The sequence below is a fragment of the Thalassophryne amazonica genome, chromosome 10, assembly GCF_902500255.1.
Source record: "Thalassophryne amazonica chromosome 10, fThaAma1.1, whole genome shotgun sequence".
NCBI lineage: Eukaryota > Metazoa > Chordata > Actinopteri > Batrachoidiformes > Batrachoididae > Thalassophryne > Thalassophryne amazonica.
This window is the reverse complement of record NC_047112.1, coordinates 1,985,377-2,008,607: the sequence shown is the minus strand read 5'-3', so window position 1 is coordinate 2,008,607 and position 23,231 is coordinate 1,985,377. Positions and strand designations below refer to the sequence as shown.

At 43.7% G+C, this 23,231-nt stretch overlaps 1 protein-coding gene across 2 annotated transcripts; it reads left to right on the top strand.

Moving 5' to 3' along the window:
* The first annotated feature begins 6 nt into the window (after positions 1-6).
* map1sa (microtubule-associated protein 1Sa) lies at positions 7-19,458 on the top strand. Of its 2 annotated transcripts, none has more exons than XM_034179286.1 (7): positions 7-136; positions 3,408-3,509; positions 6,020-6,102; positions 12,301-12,441; positions 13,176-16,395; positions 17,444-17,661; positions 19,261-19,458. In XM_034179286.1, exons 1-7 carry the CDS (start codon positions 7-9, stop codon positions 19,414-19,416), a joined length of 4,050 nt encoding a protein of 1,349 aa, XP_034035177.1. In that variant the 3' UTR covers positions 19,417-19,458. The 2 variants fall into 2 exon arrangements, with proteins under 2 accessions (XP_034035177.1, XP_034035176.1); XM_034179285.1 differs by lacking the exon at positions 7-136 and adding an exon at positions 191-1,527.
* Positions 19,459-23,231: the final 3,773 nt, after the last annotated feature.

Genomic DNA, 23,231 nt, shown 5'->3' with positions numbered 1-23,231 from the left:
GCCAAGATGGCGACTGTAGGAGTGGCTGTGGCGCGGGGTGGAGGTGCGAGCGGCTCCCGGGCTTCGTTGCTGGTTCTGGTCGGAGCTCTGCGACCCGGCGGCCCGCTGGAACCGCTGCTGCGCCAGGTGGAATCAGGTGAGGCCCGCAGACACTGCGGAACCAGAACACGAACCGAGTCGAAAAGTTACCGTTAGTCCTGCATCCATATCGCCGGGCGCCTTCAGAGTAAAGGCACGCGTGTCAAATTCGGTTCACTTTCAGTTTTCCCGCTAGGTGGCGCTCATTCTGGTCAGCTTTACCCCATTAAAAAAAAAAAATAAAAAAATTATAAGAGGAAAACTCCAACCTAAATAAGAAGTGTGTTTTGTTTGTTTGTTTTTTGCTATTTGGCAACAACAATAAATCATTGTTAAATATGTAACTGGAGAGGAAATACTACGACATTATTCATTGCCATAAATTTGAAAATGATCCCAAACAGTAGGTCTTCTCCATTATCGGAGGTCTGTAGATCATTTGTTTTTAATTTTATTTCTTTTTTGGATACCTGCCTCACTATGTAGTGGCTCGGCCTCGTCCAGCCTCAGCTGAGGCCCGTTTGAGGTCACTTTTTTCACACTGTTTACCACCAAACAAAAAACACACCCATCACAGTAACTAACTTTATGCACACGCTGGTCTGTGCACCGCGGAGTGCTGGAATGCATCATTTTATCGTCACCACAACACGAGCACACGTGGCCACATGCTAGACTACGTCTACAAGTTCTAACAGCGTTGTCACGACCCAACTGTCGTTCTGTTCATCCGCCCGGGTGTCGAATTAATATCTGTGATCCCAACACGTTACATCATAAAGGTACACTAAAGATTATAAACGGCTGAATCACTGGGCTGTTGTTTGAAATGACGCACGAGTCCCTTTTTCTTAAAGATAAGTTAGTGTTTTATTTGTCTCACACAGGGAGTTTACTGTATCACACCAGCAGCAATAAGAGTTGTGCAACAGTTGACACACAGAAGGGATCGCTGTTGTTATTTACTTCTGCCTTTCCCACGCATGCGCACACAGACCGATAGGCAGAAAACTCCAAGCAGGTGTGATGAGAAAATGCACAGGAAGATGACTTCAGATTACGTGTCAACTCTTGATCCCAAAGATCGAAAGCAATAATGTGAGAAACGTCATCAGCCTGCTGCTGCAGATGTTGGTGTCTGTCTCTGGTCTTTCTTCTGTCTGGTCTGGTCTCTGTGGGCTGAGTGCAGCAGCAGGATGTGCTTTGTAGTTGAGGAACTTTTTAAACGTGGTCCAAAAAAGACACTCCCACACAGTCCAGGCGGTGTGCGCGTCGTGCGTCAGGCTGCAGGTCACCTGTGTTACAGAGTCATTAAATGCAGCAGTTCTGTGTTTGTACCCAGTGTGAGGTTGACCAGCTGGAACCGAGCCCTGGATTCCTGGACAGTCTCCTCTGCGTTTCTTCTCGCTGGTTTTATTTCTTCCGTGGCTTACAGTCATTTTGACACCAGTGAGTCCAACTTTACACTTTGTGTTCGTCCATTTGTCTAAAAAATCGCTCTTTTGCACGTTAAACTGTGTTTGATTTCACAAGAATGAGCCGAAAATCTGATTGTTCTTAGTTAGTTTGCAGCCCTCATAATAACTTCAGCTTATCGCTGAAATGTGGAGCTGGACAGAGAAAACCAAAGGAAAAAAGAAAAAAAAAATCCAGAAGGGGAGGTTTGTTTGTAATGTGATGAGTTTGAACACAGGCTGAGCTCATGTGATCCGTCTTCACCTGTACTGGACACAGTTCTGAGCCAAACCACATCTGATCCTTGAGGCTAAATGCTGCAAAGTGAAAACCTTTCAAACAGATGCGTGTGTGTGTGTTTTTTTTTTTGGTTTTTTTTTTGTGCATGGCGATGATCTGTCAGCATGTGATGTAACTGCCCAGCGCATGACATCATCGCGATTCTTTCTAATGAGGCCAGCGCCCCGCCCACCTCTGACCTCCACCAGAGAGCTAACGGGTCCACAGAGGATGCCGTCTTCATGGCTCTTCACGCTGCACTGACTCACCTTGACCACCAGGGGAGCTATGTGAGGCTGCTTTTAATAGCTGTTCCAGGCAGACTGACCACCAAACTGTGTTTTTTGCCGTTTATTGTAAATCGTAATTGCACAGTGACCGTAAAGGTGTCCTGTCCTTATTGTATTGATTGGTGGAAGGCTTCAGTGGGGGAGGTCCCTGTGGTCTGACACGTGTGTAACTCGATCATGTAATGTGTTAACCTGTGATCTCACTGTGCTGCAGCTGAAAGAGGAAGTTGGGCCTGTGAGTGTTGCCTACTTCCTGTGTGCGGCGCCGCAGACGGACAACCAAGAGTGAGACATAAAAAAGTTACTGAACAAAAAAAAAAAAAAACATAAATGTGCAGAAAACTTAAAAATAATGAAAAGAGTCTGAATCTTCAGAACTAATTGTGAACCCTCTTATAGCCATTTTTCAGGTAGTGGTCTGATTGGTTGATTAAGGTGATCAGGTCCTGTGTGTTTACTGTACAGTCCTCAGCTGTTTGTTGTTGTTGACACAAATAAAAACGTTTGTTTTTAGTTTGGACGATGACCTCATGGTTTCAGCTCTGAAAATGGATCAGTGGTATTGGGTCTGATCAATAGATAGCAGTATGATGAGGTTATGGTATTTGTAGGAGCCTAAACTACAGTATTGATTCTCTGGATTCTTGTTTGTTTGACCTTTGACCTGTGCTTCAAAGAAATGATGAAATTCTCTTTTTTTTTTTTTTTCTTATTTATTTTTTTATCTTTAGATGTTCCTGTTTTCTGGTCTTGCTTTCAAAACACTGCCGCTTTTAAAAACGGCCTCGTCTCTGCGGGGCTTCTGGACGTGAGTTCTTCACGGTTCACGTCAAACGTCTGCAGACCCAGTTTGTGTGTTTGTGTTAGTTTTGACCTCGTTGAACAGTGCAAATCCTCTAAAGTGTGTCAGGTTTTCGTCCACACTGTCAGATGTTCCTGTCATGCTGTAATGAACAACTCGTGGTAGATGACATCATCCATGAAGGACCCGTAAGATAACACAAAGTCTCAGCATGTGACCGCATCAAAACCAGAGCTGTTGCCCTTGACCAAAGTCTTAAATCCACCAGCTGTGTGTGTGTGTGTGTGTGTGTGTGTGTGTGTGTGTGTGTGTGTGTGTGTGTGTGTGTGTGTGTGTGTGTGTGTGTGTGTGTGTGTATATATACATACAAGGACTGATGGGGTTTCAGTTGACTTCAGCAGCATGCTGGTATCTGGTACTGTTGCATCATGGGACACTGTGTAGAAATGTCTGTCTGTAGGACTTGAACCCATAAACTGACTGACGTGTTTTTTTTTTTTGAGGTGTACGACGCTGGCCCGTGGATCTGGAAGTTTCTGTCCTGGATCAGCAGCTGAAACTGTTTGTGTCCAGACACTCAGCTTTCCTGTCAGAGGACGTCCCAGGTAAACAAAGAAACAAACACGTGACACGTCTCGAGTGCAGAAAACACCTCAACTGAAGTCCACAGAAAACCTCTGTCAGACTAAAAACATTAAACTCAGTGGTTTGTCAGCTTTAAGGTCAAAGGTCAAGGGATGTTTCTCAGGATGTGATGGATATTTATGGTGACCAGCGTCTTGCTAACATGCAACAACCTGCGTTGATCACTGAGCGCCGTCTGATACTCGTGTGGCACAGTAATGATAATCCTAAAGGTCAGCTGGGGTCAGGGAGCATGTGGTGGCACCGCATCCACCACAGAACTGCCTCAGATCCTGGATGGCAACCACCCAGGCAGTCATCCAGTCCATCCACACCTCTCCAAATTAACAATCTACCTGCTCCAGACAGGGGAAACGTGGGTGTGTCTTTGACCTTCTTCTGTTTAAAATTCTCTTAAGATTTACACCTCAAACCTGAATGTCAGAGGTCAGCCATCATGTGTGTGAGAGAAAGATTTATTTATAAACGTTTTGCAGCTTTAACTGCTTATTTTTTAAAATGGTTTAATTAGTTTCAATGTGCTGCATAGTAGCGTATACATTAGCACAGTGTGTGTGTGACACACTGATTCCAACCTGTAAAGTGTTTGGGACAGTTGTTAATGTGGTGAAGTGGATTCCATGGCACCGGTCTGTGGTTTGCTTCCTTATCAGTGTTTTGGTTGTTGTTTGTACTGCACGGCTCCATTTCACAAAAGTAGGATAAGGGAGTAAGCCGGGATATCCTGGTTATCTTGGCTCAATTTATCACTGATCTGGTTGCAGAAAAGCTGGAAAGTGGTATATGCTATGGCATAAGACACCATGGAGATTTATTCTGTGGAGCTCAGTGTCTGTGTGTCTGAGGAAGACCTGTGACCTACAGTGTGCAGTCTGTCAGTCCAGCACCCTGTCTTTAGTAGCCGTTCTGCTATTTGTACCTCAAACAGAGAGAAGAGCAGAATCAGTCTTCCAACAAACTACACCTAAGGTGTAATTCATCAGCAGTAAATCAACAGAAAAGCAGAGAAATTACTAAGGTGACTGTCGGCCGCTAGCTCTAAGCTTCACTAACGGACCCAGAATTTTGATAAAGTTGAAGCAGAGACCCGTTCTGTTACTATTAAAATTAATTTTCAAAGACAGGAAGCATAGGTTCATACTATGCCGGTATGCTAGCCAATGAGAGGGAGAATAACTGTGTTTTTAACTCTGGACTTGAATGTTTCTTCAGAGTCTGACTGTTTTATCTCGATAGGAAGATCAGTTTGCAAAGCAGGTGCATGATAAGAGAAAGCTCTGTGACCCGCACTACAATGGAGATAAAGTAAGTCATCACCTTTGGAACGGCTCCAGACGTGCTTCCCACCACACGGTGAACACCATCCATGCTGCGGTCCTCAATGTGACATTAGTGTGAAGTGGGATGGTGACGTCCACCGTGATCCAAGGGCAGATGCGTCGTCAACTACAAAATAATTATTCCATATGACACTACGTTCAGACGGCTCTCTCTCTCTCTCGCTCTCTCTCTCTCTCTCTCTCTCAGAGACCGGACGGGTGTTTTCATATCAGCACTTGCCTCGTCACTTCTCAGGACTGCTTCAAAATAAAGCTTGTGAAAATAAAATAAATCTCCATAATAAAGGATGCTCACTATGGTGCCGTGCACAAGCCATATCTGAAAGCTCAGACCGAGCTGACAAACACAGAGATATGCAAGACACACACAGACTCATCTTGCTTTATCGATGGATGGATAGATATGGTCTGTGTGTATGCTGATTGATTTTATATATATATATATATATATATATCTAGACACACACACAGGCTAATAACGCAGCATAGGAGCAAACATAAGCTAAGAGTAACTTTATTTATCCCAAAGGTCAGTGAGCTCATCCAGTTACCTGATACAGTCTGATGGAGTTACATTTACACAATTTCACTTACAATTTCACCTGATATTCATATTCAGAGTACTACTATGTTTTAGGAGATATTTAACTATTTGGATTGTAATTGTTCTAGTTTCAGCGGAGCAGTGAGTGTGTATTTGTGCACTACATACACATTCAGGCGCTCTGCAGTACTTTGCTATGCCTTGTGTCGCTGTTTTATAACTGTGGCGGTGTTACGTTTCTTTTTTATTTGCTCCTGTACATCCTCGTATGACTCCATGAGGACTTCCGCCTCCTGCCGGGGAGAAGTACGCTGCTCTGGTTGCCAGCTGCATCAGTGAATCTGTGATCAGTGGCGAGGTCTGTTTGAAGGATCCACATGTACACACTTAGCCAGGATTGGTGTCACCTAACTCGTTGGGTCCGTGTCTGCTCATCCTGGCTTGGTCTCTGTGCAACCAATTAAGCCTGAATGCTTCCGTTTTGGATTCATTGAACTCAGTCATTTATCCTGGATGTCTGAATCCTGCATTTGGTCAGTGGTTTGCTTCCGTATCAGTGTTTTGGTTGGTATTGTTTGTCCTGCAGGTCAGCGGACGTTGCAGCACAGTGGAGACGTTCTGGACACGCAGGTTGTGGTGAATCCGTCCCTGGACTTTGTCTGCTCTGAGGTAAGACTTCAAATTTAATTCAGCTGATTATTAGTAAATGACAAGATCAATAACCAATACTTGGAGCTGATATTCATTAAATTCCTTAAACTGCATGTTAGTAAAAGCTGTCAAACAGAATATTTAGAAAAGTCAAGTCCAGGAGCCCCGAATATATCAAAGTAAGTCAGTCATAACAATGTTTTACTTTCACGTACAAATGAGTAAAATGATGAAATCTAAATGTATCATTTTGTAATTTTAGTTATGCAGCACAATTGTTTGAGTTTGGGGGCGGAGTCATGTTATGGTGCTGTGAAGAGGCAGAGCTGTTTCCTTCCACTCTTGTTATATGCTCTCATCTCGTCACACCTCACAGATATTAATCTGTGACGATGTGATGCACATCCAGATTTAGTGATCTTAATATGTAGCAGTGGTAACGTGAAACTTTTACTGTTTGGTAACAAACAGGCTGAGAAACATGATTCTAACATCAACTTGTAACAAATGAACATTTTATCTGTATATAATCTGAACATGACATATTAGAGATTTGTAGAAAAATGTGTTAGATTGCACGAGCTCACATTTTGTGATCAAGAATGCAGCTGTGGTTAGAGGACAGAAAGTGACTGGTGGGTGGAGCTGGGAATCTTTATTTTGATTGTAAACAGTTTTAAATATGAGATTAATGTCATTAAAGCAGACGGTTCGCCGCAGCTACGTGTGTCAGTGGAAACCAGATATGACGTGTGGTGCTCTGTGAGGGTGTGTCCTGTCAAGGCAAAAATTATTTTAAGTCAAAGTGTCTGAGGCTGTTTGTGGAAAAAGTCAAAGAATTGGCAGATTAAAATAACAGGCTTTTAATTTGAGGCCTCGAAGACACACGATAGTCAAAAGTCTGAACAGCAGGATTGTGTGTGTGTGTGTGTGTGTGTGTGTGTGTGTGTGTGTGTGTGTGTGTGTGTGTGTGTGTGTGTGTGTGTGTGTGTGTGTGTGTGTGTGTGTGTGTGTGTGTGCACAGCATTTCAGAGGAGCTCTTTTGTGCATTCAGAGAAAGGCGGGGCACAACAAACAGTCACATACGCATTTTCCAGTAAGTGAAACTTTGAGTTTCCCATGAAAACTCTCACTGAAAATGAATGTTATCAGGAGATGGAATGGAAGGTCAGGCAGAAATGGTGTGGTTATTAATGCAGCTGCTTAGCTCATTAGGTTACATAAGGCCTTCAGTACAGAGTTAATGCAAAAGTTTTAGGCAGGCTATGTGTAGTAACGGAATACGTGTAACGGCGTTACGTAATTAGGATACAAAAAAAGGTAACTGTATTCCGCTACAGTTACAGAAAAAAAAGACGTATTCAGATTACAGGTATATTTAGTAAAAATGGGGATTAGTTCGCAGGATTACAATTTTAATGCATTTTATGATATTATCTGTATATATATATATTTTTTCTTTGAAACGAAAACGTGGACAGCATTACGTCTCCTAACCGGACAAAATATTGATGAAGTTCCTGGATGTTAATGCATTTTCAGTGGAGATCAGAAAAATGCTCGCAAAATACGTGTTAAAATGCCATTTTGACCTGGATATCGAGCCAGTAAAATTAAATGACATTATGTCAGGAAAGTATTAAACTTACTCTGACACACACACATTCCCAAATATTAGTGTTGAAAGTTACACGGATATGTGCTGTTAAGCTGCTGAGCTGAGACGTCCTGCTGCTGTTCAACGCAGCCCCTAAAACCATTACAATACATTTATATATATATATTATATTTTTACACAATTATCCTTTAGTGACCGAGTTTCATTCATGAAGTCAGTGGTGTGTGTACACATCTCTATGTGTGGGTGTGACTGTGAGCGGCACAGCGCGGGTCATTATAATCTCATTATTTTAAGGTGCAAATTAAAAAAACAGTTTTAATCACTAACAAGTATTTTATCTAGACATTGGTCTAGCAGTGGAAAATATCAACTAGACATAAGTGAAGAGTTAATGGTCCGTGTCATCGGGCGACACAGGTACGTCAGGAGACATACAGCTGTTTATCATCCAAATATCACAGACAAAGTGACAAGAAGAACCAAAACCACTTACTTATGGAAGGAAATATTGTCTCCCTTGTTCCTCCGTTTGTGACTTTGCCAACATGCACAGCTTTCCGACATATTCCACCTGTTTCTTGAACTTCTATGCACGCAAATCACTAACTTGCCCGGAATTAAAATGGTGACCACGCCTCCTTACTGACAGGATTTACTTCATGGTTTTCATTATGCTTTTGTTTTGAAAGTTCAATAAGTGGACTGATATGTTAAACATGGTGTGAATTTACTGAACAAGTAGCAGAATTTTTTTTTGTTTTGTATATTGTTCTGCCACTTTTAATTACAAATTCATCCGCACACGCCTGAGTTTTCATTATCCTTCATTTGTTTGGCATTTTTTGTTGAAAATTTAGCAGGTGAACACTGGGTGTGTTTAAAACAATATTGTGGTGCTCTTAATTCATAATGTGAAATAAAACAGAGCACATGCCATGGAAAAGAAACAGTTTGATTTTTGCTTAATAAACTGTACTATGTGGTCAAGACTATTTATATTTAGTTTCTTGTGTCTGTATTAACATATTTGATATTGGAGTAATCCAGAAGTAATTGAAAGTAATCAGATGACATTACTTTAATATTATGGTACTTGGATTACGTTACTGATTGCATTTTTCAACAGGTAACTAGTAACTGTATCGGAACACATTTTTAAAGGAACCCTCCCAACCCTGTGTGTAAGACATTAAATAATTTTGACACTACAGTCCATGAGCCTCTCACTGGTGTTGTGTGCAGCTTGGGGCAACTGTTTGTTGTGATTTGGCGCTATATAAAAAAATTGATTGATTGATTGATTGATTTGTGTCTCCTTGTCTGGACCTCTGTGTGGATGGAGAGACGGGTCTCTGCCCAGCTTCAAAAACTCCAACCCTACGGTCAGATTAGCTGCACCAGACGGTGGCAAAGCGACAAGCTGCGGGGAGCTGGGTGGGGCCAGCACAGACAAGAAGTCTGAGTGACACGACTGCTTGCTGGAAGAAAATAGTCAAAGATGTCAGGAAATGCTCTGAAACAGCTTATTTCTGTGCAGATCTGTTTGTCATATTTTGTAAAGGCTTCTAAATCTAAAAACTCTGTTTTGGTAACCAGGTAAGGCCTCTCTTAAGCCCTGGTCACACGGCACTAAAGAAGGGCACCAAAGCCAAAATGAATCAAGAAATCTGGACTTGCGTTGACTTTCTGAGACATCATTTAACTGTCGTCCAGCTTCATTTCTGTAGATGGTGCTTCATCAGAATTTTCAAACCGTTGAAAAATGTGAACGAATGCCAAGGACGACCTCAATTCATGCATATTCCATTTTGCTTTCAGTCTTGACAGTTCCTCATCGTTTGCATAGTTTCCATACTGTCTGCATTCCGTTTGATTGTCGTCCGGCGTCTTGCACAAACGTTGATATTTGGACAGGTCAATGTCTTATGGGCCTTTCACATTGAACGCGTCAGAGGCATCAGGAATTGGTCTAAAAAGCATTATTTTCAATGAGACGCATTGCTTTTTAGAGGCGTCAGAAGCGTCGCTTTAGCTCGGGCCAAAACACGGAAGACTAGTGGCAGAAACCACTGATCTGTACAAAACAGAAACGTGTCACAGGACTGCTCATTTATAGAGAGGTTTTCTGAAGAAAAATCCTTGGAAATGTTTTTTGTTGTTGTTTGTTACCTCAAAATTTCTGATTACTGTTTAAAAAAGTTTAGAACACTTGTAATTAAAATAGCTAAATCAATCAATGGTTCTTTAGAAACCTTTCATCTGTAAATTAAAACCACCTGTTATTTCAGATTAGATAATTTCTTGTTTAACATAAGGAACCTCGGACATTTATTTTTAGACAAATAAAATAACATGGAAATTTGTACATTTTTTTTAAGTCTGGTAGATTATTTATATCTCATTTCAACCAGAAAAACGGACACTAAATAAATACAAATGTTTATTATAAATGCAACAGGAAATAAATTAACAATGACTGCAGTGTGATTGTAAAGTAGGATTTCTGTGACATAAATTAATTTTTTTTTATAGTCATTTAAACTTGTAATTTTGTCAAAATATGTAATTGCCTTTAAAGTTGTTATCAGGACAGAGTCATTTCTAAAATATGAATTTGAGCACAATAAGTGAAGAGCTTCTACCTGTGCGAATGTCTTTGGACTTTGATTTTGTGGACATTTTTAATGATCCATTCATTTATTGTTAAAATATAAAATGAAACAGCTTTTAAAAAATAAAATAGTTGCTGTTCAAAGAGCCTTTTATTTAGAAGCAGGTCATGTTCTGCTGGATTCTTGGGACCAGATGAAGGTCTCTTCTGCAGCTTTGACCTCTGGTGGTTTTGCTGAAAAGCAGAGATGTTTTCTTTCGACTGGACTTCGTGGTGTTCAGCTCATCAATGGAAGTTTGGTTGTCTGCACAGCAAATGTTCCTGACTGGGACAAATAAAAATATTTCTTTAAATATAAAGAAACACTAAACAGTTTATATATAAAAATTAAAAAAAAAATTTAAAAAAGTTATTTAAAGTTTAAATTTGTGGTGTCTGAAAAAATATTTTCAGACTTTTTTATTTTGGTAAAAATAAAAAAGACTGAACCATTTACAAATTAAAGCGTTCACTCAGATCAACTGTGCTAAAAGGCTACGCTAACGTTAGCTGATCACTAAACCTTCACAGCAGTTCAGAAACATCACGTTTTACTTTTATTTTATCCTCACCTCGATAAAGCTGCAGAACTAAACTCCGTTGGTCAAACTGGGACTTCACATATATCCAAAAAGTGGGAGATTTTGGACTGAGTGGGTTTGCTCCATCACCCCGGCTGCCTGCCTCGGTCTGACCAGGAATGATGCCTGAAGGCCGGCTTCTCCGTGCGGGTCGGCCTGCTGTCGCAGTTCGATCAATATCCCACCAAGTCGTCAGTCCTCCCTCAGTAGGTGTCACTCCAAAAAGTAGCTGAAAAAAAGCTTCTCCCAGCAGGGTGATGGAGAATTGTTCTACTGCTGTTTTTTTTAAGCTTTTTTTGTGGTTCAGATGACGCAAATTCAAGATGGCGATCACTGAACTTTTTTCAGATTGTGGAAACAGCCAGAGTGTGATGTAGCAATCTCCGCCCCCTTGCCACATCCGAAGCAAAGCAACTGACGTCAGAACGCGTTGGAAACGCATTGGCCTGGTGTTACGACACATTGGGAAGCTTTGACGCGTAGTGCTGAAGCTTTCAGTGAGAAAGGTTCATAAAGATCTGATGAGCTGAATGTGACTCGTCCATGTGTGGGACAAAAAGCAACATTTTCATACAGAAACAATAGCGGCAAGAACGTTTGATCAACTACTTTAACTATTTATGCTCATGGGCATGTTGTCTCTGGCTCCAGCGTGCTTGTGCGCACACACATTCAAACCTATTGTCAAGACAACACAGCTGCAGACTCACATTCGCTTTTTCCTTTTGTTAGTTTTGGTTTATTTCGGTCTTTTATGTGCACTGCATTTGCAGGCTTTTCGGTGATGGGAGAAGTGCTGGCTCGTTCGTCCACTTTTTCTCGATGCGTTGACTTTTTTCCTTCATTCAGCTAACGCCGCATGACCGAGCCATTATGGCGATGTTAGCATGCTAACTAGCAAAACAGGAAATACCCGTTGAATTGTTTTATGTAAGGCGCCTTGAGACGGCTTTTGCTGTGATTTGGCACATTATAAGCTAATGAAATACCTTGGAGTGAAACAAATCAAGTGAACTTTGGTTCCGTTCAGCAGTCAAGCATGACGTAAAAACTCAGGGACGTGTTGGGTTTTCCCGTCCTTTATATCATTAAACATTGGGCACATTAACAGCAGGTAACCACGAGCTGGCCATGCCCATCAGGAGACAAACGCCGCCTGGTTGTTGCCCTCATTTGCCATTCATGTTATTTATGTATTTATTTATTTTGAAACGATGTTGGACTCGACACAGCCTCCTGCTGTCGTTTTTGTCTCTGCATTGGTCGCGTGTCGTTTGGGCGTGTCGGTCATGTAAACACGGTTGTGATGTCTTGGCGCTGATGTGTGGATCCAGACTGAATCTGGTCTCTGTGTCCGTCTGAAGGTCCGCAGGCTGGTCTGTGATTCGTCTCGGCACAAGCTGCTGGTTCTGGCGGGTCAGTGCATGGAAGAGGTCGGGGACATCGTCTTACAGAAAGGCTCCTTCTCCTTCAACAACTTCATCCAAATATTTGCAGACGAGGAGGTAAGAAACCCAACTGAAATCTAAAGTGTCATCTGGTTCAGGAGATGACCTGCTGGCACCACGAGGTGAAACTAAACTGAGGAAATGGAGACTTTGTGTTTCTTTAAAGCACTTTTTTTTTTATATGTCTGATTAAATCTCCTGAAAACTGCTGTTTAACTGTTTAAAAGCTGCAGCTCATGCACACCATCTTCTGTAGGATTTCTGTAGGACATGCAACGCGCCGTGTCGCTGCAACTTCAGGGATAGACGCGTGTCATCACTTACAGAGAGACGACAATAATCATATAAATACAGCGTGAAATTCATTGGCGCTGTAATAAATACGAGCAACTTGAATGAAAAGTTTTGTGAAGCTGCTGCTTTTACCCTTAAACCTGAATCTTCTAAAACCCACTGAAACTGTAAAGCCATTCACTGTAAAAGTGGAAAAGCATAGAAGTTAATGTTATCATGTGACTTCACATTTCCATGAGTGCACCATAATTTTCCCACAATGCACTACGATTTTTGGAGCAGCAACTTCCATCTCAGATGAGAACAGTGGCTTAGGATCAAGAGATCCTGTGACTGACGGGAGGTGTAGCACAGGCACCTCTCAGTAGACGCTGCCTTTGGTTTGACACTTCAGACCTGGTCTCAGCAGTCTGAATATGGACTAAAACCACTGAATGTTATGTATTTATTTTTTTCAGGATGTACTACATGTGAATATTTTTTGTCGGGTGTTGCAGGTTGGAGAGTTGCTGAGTTCTGCAGACCCGGCAGTCAAGGCCAGCCTGACTTTGAGCTGTCCAGACTATGGCCTTTGGAAGGACTCTGTGTTGGAGAAACACAACCTGCAGGAATTCATCAACATCCAGATCAACCCTCCTGCCATCCTCCCTGAAATGGAGGGTCTCCAGGAGTTCACGGAGTACCTTTCAGAGTCGCTGGAGGCAGAGTCCCCATTTGAGCTTCTGGAGCCCCCCAGTACTGTGGGGTTCTTGAAACTCTCTCGGCCCTGCTGCTACATCTTCCCCAGTGGGAGGGGGGACTGTGCCTTCTTTGCTGTTAATGGGTTTAATGTCCTGGTGAACGGTGGGTCTGATCCCCGTTCATGTTTCTGGAAACTGGTTCGACATCTGGACAGGATTGACTCTGTACTGGTGACTCACGTTGGTGTTGATAATCTTCCTGGATTGAATAGTTTGCTTCTGAGGAAGGTGTCTGAGCAGGAAGAGGAATCTACTGGACCTCAGACAAAAGAGGACTGGATGAAGAACCTCATCTCTCCTGAAATTGGAGTAGTTTTCCTGAATGTTCCAGACAGACTAAGGTCCATTCTAGTGGATCACGGCGTACTGCAAAGTTCTGACCAAGTAGCACTAACTCTGCAGTACCTAGAAAGGTTGGCCATTAAACCCGAACCACTCATCCGGGTCACTGGACCTAGTATTCAGCCAATTATCTTGTTTCAGAAGTTGGGAGTTGGCCGTCTTGAGTTATACACGCTGAATCCACTTGGCAGCAGCGAAGAATTTAAGGCTTTCATGGAAATTTGGCCATCTGATGTCAAGAAGTCAGATGTCCCACTACAGTGCCTTGTTTCTGTTTGTGCCTTACTGGTCTGGCATCCTTCCAGTCCTCAAGAGAAGATCATCCGGGTTCTGTTTCCTGGATGCACACCGCAGTTCAAAATTCTGGCTGTGCTTGAAAAACTCAAGCACCTGGAGTTCCTCAAATATCCAGCAGTGTCTCTGAGAGACCTAGAATGTCCCCCAGCTGTGAAACAACCAAAGCGAGCAGAGAGCCGAGAGAGCCTCAAGTCCCAGCCTAAAGATTTCAAAGCCAGTAGTGCTTTCCAGAAAGACTGGCTTGGACGAGTAGATTCCAAGAAACAAGAAGTGAAGCTGAAGCCAAAGGCAGCAGGAGACATGATATCTAAAGAAAACAAGGACAGAGAAGAGAAACTTAAAACTAAAGATGGAGAAACAAAATCCAGGCTCCCAAAACCTGCTGAGAAGCTTGTTCCAAAGAAAGATCTACCAAAAGAGGACAAAGGGGACATGAAAAAGAAGGATGAAAAGATGCATGTTGCTGTCAAAAAGGAGGAGGGTGTAAAGAAGGAAACTGCACATACAAAACCAAAGAAGGATGTGAAGTCGGATCTAAAAAAAGACACAAAAGTGGAGGAGAATAAAATGACAAAACCTCACCTGAAAGAAATTAAGAAAGCAGTAGGTGGAACATCAGCTTCAGCTCTGGCAGCAAGCACAGAAGCAAGAAGAGCTTCAGCCAAAAGTGGAACTCTAAAGAAAGAAGCAACTCTTACAAAGAAAGACTCCTTAAAAAAGGACTCAAAAACTAAGCCTAAAGTTCACCAGGTTGAGTGCTCCAAGGTGGCACCACCTGTGATCATCTCGACTGGCTTTAAAAGCCTGTCAGAAAATGACAGTGTCAACACTTGTCAAACACCAAAGGTCGAGGCACTCACGGAATCTGTGGGTAACCTTCAACACCTGGATGGAGCAGAGGACAAGAGCAGCCAGAACTTTACTACAGGAAGTCCAGAGACCTTTCGCTGTATGGTAGAGGAGCCTGTGAGAGATGCTACCTCCACTTCCTCACTTTCTAGGATGGCAAAAGGCAGCCTTAGTGTTGACTTTGATCTCTCTGTCAATGCGTACAGGCCAGTTGAGGGGACCCTGGACCATGAAGAGGCCATCTGCACTGGCTCAGTGGAGAAAACTCTGGAGTGTGTCTCTCCTACAGATTCTGCTCCAAACAGTGCAGGTCATACACCTTTCCATCAGTCTCAGGAGGAAGACACTGAGGATTTAGGTGATGACTGCAGCCTTGGGACAAGAGTATCCAGTCTAGGCTTTGAGGATTACAACCAGGGTGGTTCTTGTAGAACTTCAGACCTGAGCTCCTTGAGGGAAGGTCTGGAAAACTCTACATCTTCTCAGGGAAAACAGTCCAGCCTTCTGACTCTGAGTCCCTTCAGAGACATGATACCAGACTCATCCCCCACCATGACCTCGATGCCCGCTGAGGTCTGCTCTCCTCACTCTACAGAGGTAGATGAATCCCTGTCTGTTTCCTTAGAGCAGGTTCTGCCTGCCATTGAGGTATCATCCAAACTCATCATGGGAGATGGAGTCTACACCAATGGACATGTTTGTCAGTCAGAGTCCAACACACGCATGGCTTCACCGCTTAGGTCATCTCATAATGGTCACTGCAGAAATGGATCTGGGAAGCACATTCACGGGCTCCTGGAAGTCTTTCCTGACACTGTGCACGATGTTGATCTCTGCTTGGTTTCTCCATGCGAGTTCCAGCATCCAAAAACTCCAGACAGTCTTCAGCATGTTGGACCTGGCTTGGACTCTGGTACACTGCCAAATTCTTCTGAAACAAACAACTGCTCCCAAGATGATCTTCAGACCAGCAGTGAATGCCATTCCGTGTACAGCCAGGAGACTCCGCCCACATCGGTTACCAACTCCCTCCCAACGGCCACAGATTCTGATGAGCCACCTGGTAGTGAGGACTGTCCTTCCATCACTGCAGATAATGAGTCAGATGATGATGATGATGATTCTGTGAACCTGTTCATCCCCCCTCATCCACCGGATAATTCCAGTCTACATTACTCCCACACGGGTGATCCGCCACCAGCCCCGCTCAAAGATCTGCCCCCGTTACCGTCCCAGCCTGGAGCCTGCATGGCTGACTTTGATGCCACAGCTTCAAGCAAGAGCTCAAAGAGTTCCACAGCAAAGTCAAAGAAAATGACAGGTACGACACCAAAGATGAGTTCTGGAAGTACCACAGCCCAGAACGGAAAGTCCAAGGCTGGTAGTACCACAAGTGCGCTCAAGAAGGGACCCAGCCTCGACGCCAAGAACACCTCACGAAGTTCAGCTGGCATCTCCAGGAGTGGAACTGCAAGACCTCCATCCTCAGGTAGGAGGACACTCAGCCTTCTTCTTCTCCAATGTTTCTTATTTACAGATGGGTTGAGGAGAGTTGCCATGGTGATTGTGTTCTTGTCTGGTCGTGTGGCTCCTCCGTCTTTACCGCTGGCTGGTGTGTGACAGATGAGTTGAATTTCATGAAAATCTAAGGCTGCAAAGAAAAACATTAAAGGTTTCAGAGATCTTCCAGAAGCTGCAGAGTGCAACTTTTCCACACTTATTTCTTCAAAAGATGCATCATTAAATGCGCCGTGCGCCCTGTCGATGCATAGATCAGGACTGGGTGGACACTTGAACGGGAGACGTCCCGTTCTGATCTAATCAGCTGGATAAAGTAGTTTTTTACTTTTTCATTATGGAACAAATTGAACTTGATTGACTAAAACTGTGTGCATTTCTCACTGTATTTGTCTGCTGTTGGCGGAGCGACGCCTGACACACAGTGCGAGTGTCGCCGCCGCCGCCGCGTCACATCGTACATGTGCATGTGTGCATTTACATCAGGCTGCGATTGTTTAACCTTTGAAAATTAAATTTTATTGCCCTCTCTCTCCCCGTCACTCCTCTGCAGTCCGTCTGGAGGTTTCTCTTTGTTTTTCCGGCGGCCCATCTGCTGCTGGATCAGTACGGCGCACAGCAGGACAGCACTCGAACTGATCTTTAAAGTGGATGCTGAATTCAGCGGGGAGCCAGTCATCCTGTGAACTCTTAGAGGACACATGGTCAGAAGTTTAGCAGCAGCATTTTGGACAATTTGTGAACAGTCCAAACAGGTTTTGTCACAGTAGTGCAGACGGGCTGATCTAAAAGCACAGATTAATGTGTATCTCCACTTGTGACACAGTGGACCTAACCTTTACAGTATTTCTCAGTTTTTTGGGGGGAGCAAATGAAATCCAATGTCAAAGTCTGGTCCAGAGAAACACCTAATGCCCTGTTACAGATCTGGAAGTTTGACTTGACAGGAACCAGGACTGGAGTCTGTTCTGTTGCAGCACTGCCTCCATGACTTAATTTCTTTACTTCCTTCTCTGCAGCAGTCAGAGGCTCAGCAGACCCTGAGGGTTCTGCGGTCTATGTGGACCTCGCTTACCTGCCGTCAGGGTGTGCCTCCTCCACAGTGGATGTGGATTTCTTCAAGCGCCTTCGCTCCTCATACTACGTCATCAGTGCAGATGATCCTGTGAAGCAGACTGTGATGAGGAACATCCTGGACTCTCTGCTGGACGGGAAGAACAGCTGGCCAGACGTCCAGGTGGGTCAACAGAGGGGTCGTCCTGCTGAGTGTGTGCACTAGAATGTTCAGTCACTGTGAGCTGAGCCTCACCAGCATCCACAGTCCACATACTGAACTTCAAACCCACTAACAGCTGATCTAGGTGTTTTTAAGGTGGACCAGATCCTGCAGTGGGTCTTCTTAGAGCTCCCCTGATAGCAGAGAGTCGGCGCGACAGAACGACGTCAGTCTGAACCTTCTGACACCTGTTTGTAAAATTACCTCTGAGGTTCTCATTCTTGGCAAAACGGTTTTAGCAGAAGCATTTCTGAGAAATACTTTTGTTAAATCCAAAAAGAAGTCGTCTGTGATGACGCCGTAGTCATAGAATATCAAAATTAAGTAGCATTTTATGTCTGTTAAAACTTTTCCACCATCATGAGAAAAATTATACAGCTATGTGGCGAGTAGAGTACTGCTGGGGGCGGGGCAGCGGTTTTACTGGGCGGGACTCTCATGCACTAAACGTGCATGTGCAGCCAGATCAAGAACGTAAATCGGAGAAAAAAGCTCAGTGCACAGAGGGAGTACACAGAGCTAGTCACGTATTAATGCCAAAAAGACCTAAACTTTGATTATCTGATTGTTCTGTAAACCCTTAAAACCAGGTGGGTCCGTGCTGTCAGGTGTGTTCTCACACAGGCTGACTGGAGATTTTCCCTCTGACATCATCTGGAGAAAAACACCTCCTCCAGGTGGGTGACACACCCTCAGCCAGGTCTCTGCTCCGCCCACTGAGTCTGCAAACACCTGTGCAGTGTTGGGCCGAGTTCCGCCTGCCTGGGAAAGCCCAAGCCACGCCCCCTCCCAGGGTGGGCGTGGTCAGACAGATAGCATTTAAGTTACAGACACACAAATTGCTGAAATGGTATCAGAGCAGCTTTTTAGCAAGAACAGAGCGCTCTGAGGACAATGTCAGCTTGTTGAAAAGGAACAACATATGTGAGCATTAGTGTTTAAAAAAACAAACAAAAAAAAAACAGTCATTGATCGCACCATCAGATATGAGCAGTAAATCAAACATTGAAACACACGGCTTCTTGTCAGGGTTCTTCTCCGTCATAGTAAGTCCCTTCGGCTGCTCCCTTGTTTTGCACTCGGGGTCGCCACAGCAAATCCAAGGTGGATCTGCATGTTGAATTGGCACAGGTTTTACGCCGGATGCCCTTCCTGACGCAACTCATTACATGGAGAAATGTGGCGGGGGTGGGATTTGAACCCAGAACCTTCCGAACTGAAACCAAGCGCATTAACCATTCTCCGTCATGATGATGATAAACAGTCCATCAGCAATGACTCAGCAGTTTTCCTGACTTCCTGTCCTTTGAGGACCTATGTTGTGTGGTGCACTGGTGCCCTCTAAAGGAGACTCTGCTGACAGCTAAAGTTCATGTAAAAACAAAACTACATCGTCATAAAGGCTGTGGGCGTGTCAAAGGAACCTGGTTGTGGAAGGAAGGCGGGGCGTTCAGTCTATTAATTGTGACAAAAAAAAATCCAGTTTTTACCAACTGACGTCAGAATAAAGAAGCAAACTGAAATGTCATGGGCTGGTCTCTTCTCCTCACCTGTCCTCAGGTCACACTCATCCCAACGTTTGATTCGGTGGTGATGCACGACTGGTACCAGGAGACGCACCATAGGCAGAGAGAGCTGTCAATCACTGTGCTGGGCAGCAACAGCACTGTGGCCATGCAGGACGAGACCTTCCCCGCCTGCAAGGTGGAGTTCTGAGCCCCTCAGCCCCGCCCACCAAACCTCCCATCCATGTCCAGGAGCAAGACGTTGAGAGCGGACATAGCTGTTGCCGTGGTAACACCCAGGACAGACCGTCGACATGATGAATGAATGACTGTGAAAGCCCCGCCCACAGGCTTCTGTCAGCACAAGAACTGTTGTGGTTGATGTTAGCATGCTAATGTTTGTGTTGCATTCAAAAGCTTTAATGTTCAGGGCTGTCATCGTCCAACACGTGAGCGTGTAAACATGTTCATATTAGCTTGACGCATAGCTTGGCTCTGTTAGCATTCAACAACTTCTCAGGTGTTAGCATGTTGCCAACGCCTCACAGGAACTCTTGCTGACATGGTGCCATGTTAGCTTTAGCTAGGATAACACAAAAAGCTATTCTAACGCTAGTTGGCATTGATGCACTAATGCTACTCATGTTTTCATTAGTGCACTTAGCACACTAAATGTAACAGTACAGATGATGTCATTGCTAGCATGGCGCTAGCATTTTTTCATCAGTGACAGCAACAGCTGTTGGTTTGTGAGCTAACAGTTGTTTGTTTTTAGCAGTTGAGGTCTTTGTTGTCAGTTAAACTGGGACCAGAGTAAAGAACGGTTCAGGTGGCACAAGCTAAGTCTGCTGGTTTGTAGAACTGGTAGCATTGTAGCTAACATGTTGTCCTCTCAGTTTGATGTTGCTTTAGCATGTTGTGTTCTGGGCTCATGTCTCAGCAATAAACCTTCTGCTGCCGCTTTGTCTGGAATTATGAAGGGTTTCATACATAAGCATGCTAAGCTACACCTGTGACGTCAACATGCTTGCCCCCCCCCCCCCCCCCCCCCCGTTAGTGTCATTAAATAAATCATTGTTCAGATTTACTCTGTTCTTTCATGAGTTTGTGTCCAAATGGTAAAACATCAACAGCGTCAGATGAAGCCAGTGCAGAAGTGTAGTTCCTTCACTGGCCACATGAGGCTCCAAAACAAAGCACATTTGCATAGAAGTCCATGTTAAAATGTCTTTAGAGCAGAAACTTGGGACCAAAAACAGTTTTGGTCTCTGTACGTAGTTTCCTCCATGACGACTGTACGAAGGGTGAATCTTTTTTTTTCTTCTTCTAACTTTAAGTCATTTAAGACAAAAGGTTCTGTAATTGTGGGTGTGGTCACGATGACTCTTGTGTCTTCAGCTTGTCGTTGGCTTAACGTGTCTGCTAGTTGTTGTTTGTTTGGAGTATTTTAACTCATGGAACAATCTGTGTTGTTGTGGTGAAATGTCCTCACTGCTCACCTGAGATGTCTCTGTTGCAGTAGACACAATGTGTCAAACTCTGGTCAGATTTAATGTTCTACGCTAACAGTGTTAGCACTTTTAGCAGCTGGCTGTAGCTTCATCCGTTAGCCCCATTTAATGTACAGTTACTGAGAAAATAAGGGGCTCATAACATTTAATGTCCATAACAAAGCAAACTGTTATGAGACCCACCGCACAGTCCCCCAAAATATGATTTAATAAACACCTGAACCCACGTTAGCCTGTTAGCTTAGCTGGTGTAGACTCAAAGGGAGGGGGTGTGTTCAGGATTATTTTGTCACACACTGAGCCACCCAGGCTCCACCCCTTCATGCATTAATGAGTTTATCGTACCACAGCTGCCAACCTGGCGACACCCACATACTGGCGTTATATCTGCTGTTCTGGGTCACAGTAGAAAACCTGTGGGTGACTCCGCCTCCTCGCTAAGGGATGAAAAACGTAAGTAGAACAGCGAGATGAAGTGAAACTGGTCTGTGAGCGGTCATGCTAGTCTGCTAAGTTAGCTTCACGCATCAACAACGGTTCTGTTAATAACTCCAGGACACTCGTAACATGTTCCTCCATGGCGACCGGACAGTCCAGGCGTCGCACATTAAATCATACTGGATCTGCACCCAACTGAAAATAGAATGTAACGTAAATGTAAAATAAACCAAAAACACGGACTAAAAAATCAAAGTGCAGAAGCTCCGCCCACTCAGCCCACCCTGTAACGCTCCACCTTCTTTTCTGTGTGATGTGGATTATTGGTGACTGAAGTGTTTGTTTTTTGTGTGTTTGAACAGTTTACCATATTTGGATGGTTTTTTAATTTTGCGTGTGCTAACTGTGGTGGAAAACAGACGGCTGGTATCCTACAGCTGAACTTTGGTACGAGTTCCTGAGTCTCTTTCAGAATATATTCATCTTTAAAGTCCTTAACTTTTAGAAATGGCAAAAAAGTGGAACCCCCAATTGATCCTGTCCAAACCCTAAATAGCAAACAGCGCCCTCTGCTGCTGGGGGGAGTTTAAGCGCTTTCCCAGTCAGTGCCTCTTTATGGTAAATACTTGTAGATTGCATTTATGGGTGATTCTTAAACTACGGGCACTTATTATGTCCTGTGATCATATTGTATGAAAAACAGAAAAAAGGGGAAATTTCACACTTTTATAGTTATCTTTACAATGAAAGTGTGTTAAGAAATTTGTTCTAGTAGTCTATGATGACTTTTTCACCTTTTTTCAGCATCATTATATGCAAATATTGCCGTTTTGTGCTTGTCCCACACCCAGACTTTTGATCTTCAATGATAAAAATGAATGGTAAAGAACATTTTTTCTAATGTTTTAAAATATCTCTGAATAAAATATCAGTAAAATAATCAAAACATAATTGGGGTATTCAATGTCATACAACTGTTGTGATTTTTTTAAACAAAATGTAGTTGTCCCACACTATTGCCGTAATTTCCACCACAACACTGTAATGTCCCTTTAAACAGTTTGTATGAAAGATTGTTTGGGTAGTTTCTATGGAGATAAACAGTGACATCAGAGCACATGTATATAGCGCCAAATCACAACAAACAGTTGCCCCAAGGCGCTTTATATTGTAAGGCAATGGTGTGGTGGAAATTACATTTATAAGGCCAATAGTGCCCGTAGTTAAAGAATCACCCTTATGTAGAATGTTGATGCTCAATGCTTTACAGCGATGCCTCACATTCATTCGTGTATGTATGTGTGTGTGTGTGTGTGTGTGTGTGGTTGTGTGTGTGTATATATATATATATATATATATATATATATATATATATAATCACCCTGTCAGCGTGCTGCCATACACGCTCAACTGCACACAGGGAGAAGGCGTTGCCCAAACAACCGAACACTCCTGTCACACTTTGATAATTTAGCCAGCGTATGACAACCGTATTAAAAGCGCTGCTGTACATGTAATAAGTTATGGTTCAGTTTTGTCTCGCGTTAAGAGCTCGCTGATATGCGTCTTAACGCCTTGCTCTCACTGCCTCCGATACGTTTACTGAGTCTGTGGGCTTGGTAAATGCTGCAGCAGGCCACTCGCACCGCCCCCGTGTCTGCTGTGCAGAGCTGCGGCCGACTCCGGCACCACCTCCCTGTCTACTGAATGGAGGTGCGGCCAACTTTGGCAACAAGTCCAGAAACTACGCTCGCTGTTTTGATGTGGAGCGCTCCGGCAGCCCACAAGGACAGTCTTATTGCGGAATAATCCGCAGCGCCGCAGGGTCTCAGTAACCGCAGTCACAGAGCTCCGTGGCCACTGAGAGAGGTTTGTATCTTTTTAATGACTTGGATTCTTTGTGGGTCCCGCATCCGTCCCGCAACGGTAATACCGGAGGCAGTGTAATACAGTGAGCACCTTGAATAATGTTGGGCATGCTGAAAATGTTCGATGCATGCCAGCATATGACTCATACATTCTGCACATGTAGGACGTAAGTTACATGATGTTGGCAGACATTTCTTGTCATTTACAC